Below are 10,645 nucleotides of genomic sequence, written 5' to 3'. Positions count from 1 at the left end.
AATAGAAGAAAAATCATTCAGAAATTTGTCTACTTAATTTCTTTGCTCTCTTTTCTCTCTTTGTCACATTCATACACTTTCTTTCTAATTATTTCTAAGGGAATACAATTCGGTTTTACTAATTGAATATTCCATACTTTGTTATATCCTGGAAGTGATTTGTCAAGAATTATTTAGCAAACTCATTCGAGTTGGGACAAATAACAGTTTATGGAAACGATTTAAGTTGTACCTCAAAACCATCATTCGGATTATTCTATATTTCTACATTTACTCTAAGATTAGCATCGTATCCTTGCCGAACCGGAGCCTAGTAGGAGGAAGGAGGATGGGGGAAAGGAAAGGAGGATGGGAAAGACGGATGAGTGGGGAAGAAGACGGTGAGATGGATGGGTTGGTAGGGGTGGGGCCACAGTATTAACGTTACTTAATTATTTTATGTTTAGTTTTAAATTTTAAATATGTTTTAAAACTAAAAGGAATAAAGTAAATATGTAAAAAGTTAACTTTGGTTGGTCAGTGGGACACAAGTGGTGAGCATATCCTATATCCTATAGTTAAAGGTGGCTCCTTTATTTAGTACAACTTGGTAAATTTATTTCAAGTCACTTCTATAAAACGTGGACTACTGCATCTTTATATCCACTTAAATTTGAACATTTGAGTTATAGAAATCTGATATCTCAGAGTTCTAGCTCCAGGATTCAGTGTTTACTTTCTGTCGAAAGAAGAAGAGTAAGTTTGAGTAATTTCTTATTTTTCCTTTTTTCTTCAAAATGTTGTGTCAACCAGCATGAGTTCTATGATTTTTATATTTCCTTTTTTCTTCAAAATGTTGTGTCAACCAGCATGAGTTCTATGATTTTTATTTTTTCGGTGCAACCTGAGTGTTGGAGCTATGATCATGAGATTTGATGAACGATCAACAAATTTCAGTCACTAGATCAAATTTGACGGTCATAAGTGCTCCAACACCGTATCTTGATAAATTTCGGTTGTTTTTTAGGACAACCACTAATTACATTTGTTGTGTTTTGTCCAGGAATTCATTTCAAATCCAATGGCCATGCAACCTGAAAATAAATTAAGTTGCTTATGGAGGACAGAGGATCCTGACAAGTCTTTGGATCAAGAGTACTGGAGGAAGATATTCATATCATCATGTTTGTGTGCTCTATTAGTTGATCCATTGTTCCTCTACATCCCCATTCTCAAGGATGATATCAAGTGCCTTATGTTAGACCCAAAGTTGAAGATAGCCGTTCTTCTTTTAAGATTAGTCACAGATATTTTCTATTTAATGGACATTATTATTCGAATTTATAGATCTAAGACCTATTCGGATTTAATGGTTGAACTTAACCACAGACAAAACCGGAGGAATTTCATTTTTGTATTGAGATCTTGTGTGTCAACAATAGCCAAGACAATATGGAAGTCAAATGATATCTTAATTGACATCGTAGCTATTCTTCCCCTTCCACAGGTAAGAACTTAAATCCCTTTATTAGAGTTAAATGTTTTCCCTAGTTGCTTTGTGTGCGGCCAAAGCGGATTTTTTTCATGTTAAATGCACAAAACTGACATGCTGTGTAATATACATTTGGGTCTCATACACTTTGGTAGCAAGTGTGTTAATTTTATGTTCTAGACAACGTTGTAATAGATCCATCAATTTTTACTGTTGGTACTACTAAATGTATGGTATCCAGGTGGCAATTCTCATTTTCTTCTCAAAAATGAGTGACTTGAGATCTTTGACTACAACGAGGATGGTTCTTATGAACGTTTTTGCTTTGTTGCAATATATGCCACGAGTTCTTCGCATCTACCTCTCATCTATGGAACTTAAAAGGAGTCTTGAAGAAGAGATTCGAGAGACTCCCATATGGATTAAAGGTGTACTCAATTTCTGTATGTACATTATTGCTAGCCATGTAAGTTTCAATATATATCCTTATTTATTTTTGTTTGTCTTATTATCCTTGTCTCATTTTTGTTGATTAGAAAGAGCATCAAATGCCTATTTTGAAATAACAATATCTAAAATATTAATAATTTTCTCCTTTTTTTGTTGGTTTGTTTAATTTTCAGACTGTCGGAGCCCTGTGGTATTTTTTTGCTATTCAACGAATGATGGTTTGTTGGCATTCTGCATGTCGAAAAGATGATGGATGTGATAACAGAATTTTTGGTTGTCATGATCACCACTTATTTAGAAATACCACAATTCTAAATGATTTATGCCCTGTCAGTGTTAGCGACAATTCATCAGACACCATGCACTTCGATTTTGGTATATTTGTTACTGCGCTTCAATTTGGTGTTGTAGGATCAACCAATTATTTCCAAAAGTTCTTGAACTGTTTCTGGTGGGGTTTACGAAATTTAAGGTTTGTACATTTTTGTCTTTGTTTCTTGGGAAATTTAGGTTTAATGCTCTTTCTAAGGTCTCTGAATTTGTTTATGAATTTCATTAATTCTTTCTATTGAGAGTTTTGAATTTCATATCGAGAAACTAAAGCATTACTTCTACGAAATAGAGTCGAGTAGGACTCGTAGAAATTTAAAATCAGGTTGAGAGACTAACATGTTATCATGGATAAATTGTAGGAAGAAGGAACCATAGAACCAAATAATCCCTTAGAAAAATGGTTGTAAATTTGTAAGTTTTTAACTTGAAATTGGTTAATCTTATATATTGTTCCATTAATTTTCATTTTTACAGTTCCCTTGGTTCAAATCTTGAGCCGAGTGTAAATGGATGGGAGAACCTCTATACGGTTTTGATTTCTATAACTGGCTTGCTCCTGTTTTTATATCTCATTGGAAATTTGCAGGTTTGTTTAAAGAACTTTTCTTATGCTTATCATTAAGTGCTAATTAATCAGTCCAACTACATAAACTTGATTTGTGAAGATTTTGATATCCATTAAGTATTCTTGAACTACTTATATGTTAGGTATGATATTTATTTTTTTCAATAAATCTGAATGCCATGTATAAGAAATTTTTACTTGTAACAAAAACAATTGTCACGTAATGTATTATTTTATGTGTTACCATAAAAGTAGATGAAATAAATGATATTCCCCTTTTAGAATATATTAATATAAAACAAATTTGTGTGTATTTTGAATGAGATAGTAACACCATTGACTGTATTCTAGTTCTAGCCACAGAGAAATTTCATGTCATATGCAGTCCTTTGGTTAGCTGTAGTATAATGAAATCCATTGTATAGGTACAATAAGATACCTACATATGTTCATGATATTGTATTCCATCAAAAGATAAGAACCAAAAGTAGCTATTAGGGGTGGGCATGGGGTGGGTTTGTTGGGTTGGACTTTAACTAGTCGGCCAACTCAATACGCTTGGATTGGAATTTTTTCAAACCCATTGCCAACCATGAAAATGGACAAACCATGCCACCCAAATCATTCTTATGTGGGTTGGGTTGGGTGGGTTTCACGAGTTGGGTTTAATTCGTTTCTTTCTTGTTCTTAATGTGAGGATAATTGACAAAAAAAAATCAATATTAATGTCAAATTAGGTCTAATTCATTTGAATTTGGTGTTATAAATGACAAGCATATCACCACACGTCACAATTGTTGCCCAATATAATTCAATCCCATAAATCCCACTCCTTGTAACAATTTATATTTGTTGTAATTGTAATTTATTGTCATTATTTGCTCGTCTTTTTTGGCTTTACAATTTAACTCTTATATATGAAAAAGCTGTGGTAAATACAAATCAATCAAGCCAATTTTCTCCCACACCACTCTTCTTCTAATGGACGTCTTATCCGGTATGATAATCTAATTCTTATCAATCTCTTACTTTTTGAATAGATGTATATGCAAGTTGAGTCTACAAGAACAGAGAATCGCATGCAAATGAGACGGAGGATGAAGGGAAAAGATAAAGAAATAGAATTGTGGTTATTTAAAAATGGCATTCCCACCAGGTTGAATCAGGATTTCAAGTTGCAGATTAGGGATAAGGTAAAACAAGCACTTGAAGAATATACGGATACTAATTTGGATAATATTCTCCCCCTTCTTCCCCTGGATGTTCAAAGCCGTATAAAAGATTTTATTCCTTTGGCCAAGTTGAAGCAAGTAAGTTCCTTATATGAATTTATCTTTTAATTAATTACTCACCTCATTATACATATATAGTTTAGATGTCGACATGTGCAAATTTGTGTGATTCTATAGCTTTTGTGTCTAAAGGTCTAGCGAAATGACACTTTTGTCCTCAAATGAATGTCACGTGGTGTGCATGGTGCATATGATAAAAGTTAGTGTTAATTTGGATGGAATCTATTAAAAACTAATGGTAGGGGGGAATTAGTTTACGTCCTTAATTTTCCAATTAAAAAAGTTTAGGCGGGAAGTCGAAATCTAAAGGAGGAAATTGGCAGTTTACTCTATATATAAAACGACGATTGTATCACTTATCTTTTTAATAAGAAATTTAATTAATTCTTCCTATGGCTTTTCCTGCATTCTCGGATAGTTTAACAACATCATTTCCAGGGGCGAATGTTTCAACTGATGGATGAAGGGGTGTGGGAAAAAATCTATCAGAAATTCGAGCCCGTGAGGTATACTGAGAACGACGATATTATTCAAAAGGATCAACCACTTGACTATATTCTCTTCATTGTAGACGGACATGTATCCATTGAAGAGAGATCATGTGATTCTGATGATTCGAAACGAGGTGCAGGAGAATTACGTGGAGAAGAACTTCTACGTTGGCCATTCTCCACTTCTTTCCATCACACAAAACCGTTGGCAACTGAATCTGTCAAGGCAATTGATGTTGTTGAAGCCCTTGCTCTCAAGGCAGACGACTTGGAAAGTGTAAGCTCTTAATCAAATGCACATTTTCCTTATTAGAATTGAGCATCCACAGAAAAATTAATTGGGATAAGAGAGAGGTCCAAGAATTACCCTTGTTTAAACTAGAAGACAAGACTTTCATGCTTTCAATGCAACCCTTCATGTGGGAGGCCATTTAAGCCTAATGTTTGAAGTAGACAACACATATTAAGTAATGGAAAGCACGTAAATAGCCTCATCTTATACCATGTTAAAATTGAGCATCCATCTTAATTAAAACCATTGGCAATAGGAGGAAGAGGGTCCATAATTATTTAAATTATTAAGCAAATTTCCCCTTTTCTGATATGACATTCATAGTCTGACAACCTCAAATAGTAGCTAATTAGTTGATCATTTTGGAATGATTAGACAATAAGCCAATAAGAAACTCGGTTCGAGTGTAATTTGGCCTTCTACTTCATGTTATATGGAGTTTGATGTTTGAAGGATTCAAGGTTCAAACTGGGTATAAGCATCCAGTTGTAACGGATTGGATGTGATGGGAGAACCATTTGAAATTTGACTTGGCAGGCTTAGCTTATTTTTTGGAGGTAGTCTTGAGCTCAAATTGGACGGGTAGAATGATAACAATATAATTTTTTTACTTGAATTAACGAACTCTAACAACCTTTTTGTTACTGTGGACTAATAGATATACGCTCAACCAAACATTGCAAAAACAGAGGAGCTTAGACACAGAAGAATGATGAAAGAGGAGATGGAGCGAGATATAGATCAGTTGATACATATAAATATGATCCCTGAAAAATTGAGTCAGTATGTAAAGTCGCCGATCATGAAAAAAGTAGGAGAACTATTTCAAGGAGCTGTTTATTGGGATACTCTCGCTGTTGGTTGGGATGCTCTCCCTTTTGATCTTGATAATCTCGTTTCTCTTCTTCCCTTGGAATTTCAAGACGGGGTCAAAAGGAACATGCCATTGACTAAGTTGAAGGAGGTAAAGCTTCTTCAAATCCATGAATCTATGGCTTTAATTTTTAACATAGAAGTTGAGGCATTTATTTGTAACTCTCATCCCATGCATGCACAAATTAGAGCACCCATGCATTTAATTAAAGCATATTTAACGTATACAAACCCCAACCTGGGCTACATAACAATCTAGTCCTAAAATGACACAAAAGATATTTCTATTGGCAGACATCTCCGGCCTAGAATAAAATAGCCAAGTGCTCTTCATTTAGCCCCCGTCCTTGCCCATGAAAAGGTGGAGCATACCGGAGAAAACAACCACCAAAATAAAAAGCAGCTGTCAAATAAAAGAATTTGCCAGCCAATGAAAACCATCCACTTGGAACTTTCTAACCCCTAGCCTCTCACACTAAAAAGCTATTCTAATAATTCCACAAAATTTATACGACGAGATAACCAATTTAAAAAACAATTGATGAATCTATTTAGATAAAATGGTGGGTCCGTAAGAGGGATATGAGGGGGTCAATAAGAACGTTTGATCAATTTGACAATCAAATTTAATTTTTCATCATTTTAGCTAATTTTCCTTTTAAAATAGATTTCGTTAGTCTTTTAGATATGTTGACCTTGGCCATTTAGGACTACGGTCTAGTGTTATTCTTTAAGTTCTATTCTCGTCAAAGACAAGTTTGAACCTCGTTATTGTTAGCCCATTATGAGGTTAAACATATTCATTTCCCCTTAGATAATATTGTTTGTTACAAAAAAAAAAATATATATATATATATATATGCTCTCAGCTTGTGTTACTTCCAGTGAAAATTGGCCATGTGTTCAGTGTTTATACAGTTGGACTTGAATCAATTTTATCTTTAAAAAATAAAAATAACAGAAAAATAGAGAAAAAAACCACCGCCACCTTGTGAGACAGTCCGGCCATCTCCCAGACTCCCACCATAGTTGATCCCAGCCTCCAACCCGACAGCCATATATATTGATGTCGTCCCTCCCTTTTGTTTCCTCTCCTTCTCGCATACTTGTTTGATGTGTTTTCTAGATTGAATTTAAATTTACACAAAAGAAAACACTTTGTTTTCCAGATTGATGTCCTTAACAATTATCTAAACCACATACCATTATCAAATTGTTTTCCAGATTTAACAAAACCATTATCAAAGTGTTTTCCAGATTGAATTGAAATTTAAAATCAATCCGTCTCCTACTTTTCAAACAAAAAAACCAACAGTAGAAACAGGAAAAGGTTGATATTGACGGGGTTGCAATAATGTCATTGACAGAAAAGGTCTGACTCAAAAAATGTCACGATTATTGGCATGAGCTACGTTTTTTATTGTCACAATTCAGGTAAGAAAACCGCCAAGGAGATTATTAAAAAAGAAATTTAACTGTCACATCATTACAAAATATAATTTAAATAGATTGTCTCTTTAAAATCATTATGCATCATTGACAAGGATTGTTTGCCCTCCTAATTGTGGTGCCCTTCCATGCCCTTCTATTTTGTGCGGTCACGGTTAAGTCACGTCAATATTTTATATTTTTATTATTTTTTGTCTTATTATCTCATTAAAAAATTAATATAAAATATTGACGTGGCTTAACCGTGACCGTACAAAATAAGAGGGCATGGAAGAGCACCACAACTAGAAGAGCAGACAATCCAAGTCCATGCATCATTGCAAACCGAGCATCAACCACACCTTTCACATTTACATGGCTCCCTTCTCTTGGACTGATCAAACACAAGAGCCGTCCGAACTGCAGATTTTAGTAAAAACGTTAATGGATGGAAACTTTTTAAAATTCATAACTATATACTTATGTATTATATTTTTTTAATTTGTCAGTTAATTTACTTAGATTTTATGAAATGTAGATGCCAGCATTCAAATTCCAAAACATGGAAGAATCAGTGCTGAAAAAAATTTGTCGCCATCTTCGCCCCAAGAAGTATAATCTTTCCGATACCATTATTCAAAAGGGTGACCCAATTCAAATGTTCTTCATTGTGGAAGGAGCAATAGCCCTTGAAGGTTGCGTAAAAGGCGCAGGTGAATCCTTTGGAGGAGAACTTCTTGTTTGGCCATTCTCGACTTCTTTTCCTGACAGAGTACCGATAGCAGCTGAGTCTCTAATAGCAAATACGACTGTTGTTGAAGCCCTTGTTCTGACGGCCAGCGACATGAAGAGTGTAGCCGTTGAATTTCGGAAGCATTTCATAAAAAATTACGGCAGACTCGTACAGAATTTGGTTAATTATGTAAGCCCTGTCGGTACAACGCTGGCGCCATCATCTTCTGAGGCAGTCGTAGTATTCTTTACTGAAGAGGAACTTGAGGAGGCCACAAGAAACTGCAGTGATGATGACTACGTAAATGAAGAAGGCTACGGAACATTTTACCACTCAAAATTACATGGAAGAGATGTTGTCATAAAAAGGTGCAACAGTACTACTACTACTGGTGAGCAGTACATCCAGAGTCAACATTTGGTTCAGGAGGCATTTGTTCTTTCTCAATTTAGACACAAAAATGTGGTGAGGCTGTTAGGTTGTTCTTTAGCGACCAAATGGCCTATAATGGTTTATGATTATGACGGCACCTATGCTTGGACTCTTTCTCAACACATTCACGAAAAGATACCGGCACTATACTCGTTGGAATCACGAATGAAGATAGCAGCGGTTACTGCAGGAGCTCTAGCATGCTTGCACTCCACGTATGTCATACACCGAGATGTGAGGACGGAGAACATATTAATAGATCGCACAACTTACATTGCAAGAGTTTCCGGTTTTGGATTTTCACGATTGCTTCACGAAGATGAAGATGAAATGGAAGATGAAGTATCAACTTTGCCAGAGACATCGGTATACTTAGATCCCGAGTATCTTAAATCGCACGTGCTAACAGAGAAGAGTGACGTCTATAGCTTTGGAGTTGTTCTAGTGGAGCTACTAACACGTCGAAAGCCAGTTTCCTATCACGGACCTGAGGGATCTCTAGCAAACAAGTTTGTTTGTTCAGTGCAAGAGGGTCGCTTGTACCAAATTCTCGATTATATATTAATGAAAGACGAGTTAAGTTTTGAGATAGCCAAAAAAGTGAGCGAGCTTGCCGTGACATGTTTGAGGTCAAGGCGGGAGGAAAGGCCTTCCATGGAAGGAGTGGCTGTGGAGCTTGAAGCCGTAGTGCAAACTATTATAAACAGTACAAAAGCATAGAAACTTCAATCTTCCTAGGAGGAGTTGAGCCTTCTGCGGTGGACAACGATAATATACCTTCGGCTTCTAGTACTTCTGACTCCGAGAGACGTATTGGTGAACCGATGCAGCTGGTTTCAGTTTGAGTGTGTGCTTGTGAAATTCTATAGTAATATATGTCAGCATAATTCAATATAAGTCAGAATTATTGTAACTTTTATATTTGCCCATTTCCTTTTATTTGTGCCGTTGTGATGCGTAAATTAACTTAACATACAAATTAAACCATCTTGTTGACAATTGTAGTATGGATAAGTAGGGATCGTTCTGGACCGGGGATTAGGAGGGATTGCTAATCTATTCTAAACTGACTGAAAAACATTAAACTAGGCTTGAAAACACTTAACTAGACTCAAAGAACTCAAAACAAACTGAAAAGACTCAAAACTAACTAGAATGACTCAAAACAGCTTAAAACAACTAAATAGACTCAAACTAGACACTAGGAAGTGATTTGGACGAAAATTGATTTAAACTTGACTCAAAACACTTAAAAACACAAACTAAGACAGATTCTAATTAATTTGATACACTAAAGTAAAGGGGATTGGGTTTTGGACGAATTTTAAGTAAAACAAAACAGAAACTAGAACTAGACAGATTTTGGACGAATTTGGTGAATTAAATGGATGATGGGCTAATTAGAGGGTCCTTCTCCACACATGACACACTTGCTTATGAAACGATTTCCAGTAGCTTTTCAATAAATTATGAAGCTCAACACCCCAAATTAACCGTGATGCACTAATTAACCTTTAGATTTTCCTTTACTCATTGAATTGGATGAATGCATGCGACAACCCAACTCATTCTCCAAAGGTCCCCTACATGAATGCATAATAGAGATACAATCAGAGATCATTACGTTCCATGAAAATCATAAGTGTTGACGAGACATTCGTAACTATGAATGCATGATACGTTTGCCAAGAATTCAATTAACGCGATTGTGACTAGCAACCTTCACTACTCATGAATATAAATTTATAACGATTAGGTGAAACTCATTTATATTCTAGCATCAAATTCAAGCATCAAATTCAAGCATGCAAACTAAGTAGGTCTTCTTAATCAACATACAAGAATAAGTTTTGAATAAAACAGTTAAACAAATTCCATTCACACTTTATGAAATCACAACTGGAATTAATCAATTCATAACGCAAATATGTTTATGGTTTCGAAATTCCCCTTAGCCAAAAGGGGTTTAGTTCCTCATACTTGCAATTAAACAGAAACAATTGAAATTAAACATTGAAAACCAAAGTAGAATACACCTAGAATGTTCCAGCAATCCAAATTGAATGGCTAGCACAACTCCAAGCAATCCTCCTTCTTCTTCTTTGCAGCGGCACAAGGTGTGGGATGATAGATGAGTGGTAAGTTATGGTGGTGGATGGATATAGGTGAGTTATGGTGAAGGGTGGATGGGTCTCTCCCCAATGACAATGGGTATTTATAGGGAGATGATGGATTAAGTGAGTTAGGTAAGTGCACATTCCATTCAATTTAGGTAGGTTAGGTGA

General features: G+C 35.4%; 1 protein-coding gene across 1 annotated transcript; it reads left to right on the top strand.

Moving 5' to 3' along the window:
* Window positions 1-587: 587 nt before the first annotated feature.
* Window positions 588-9,299, top strand: LOC139194400 (uncharacterized). The gene is made up of 9 exons (XM_070818863.1): window positions 588-735; window positions 1,043-1,486; window positions 1,713-1,937; window positions 2,095-2,393; window positions 2,729-2,840; window positions 3,860-4,129; window positions 4,550-4,879; window positions 5,553-5,858; window positions 7,734-9,299. The coding sequence occupies exons 2-9, from the start codon at window positions 1,061-1,063 to the stop codon at window positions 9,078-9,080; spliced, it is 3,315 nt and encodes a 1,104-aa protein (XP_070674964.1). The 5' UTR covers window positions 588-735; window positions 1,043-1,060; the 3' UTR covers window positions 9,081-9,299.
* Window positions 9,300-10,645: the final 1,346 nt, after the last annotated feature.

This window comes from Malus domestica, chromosome 03 (assembly GCF_042453785.1).
Source record: "Malus domestica chromosome 03, GDT2T_hap1".
Lineage (NCBI taxonomy): Eukaryota > Viridiplantae > Streptophyta > Magnoliopsida > Rosales > Rosaceae > Malus > Malus domestica.
This window is presented reverse-complemented; position numbering and strand designations above follow the sequence as displayed.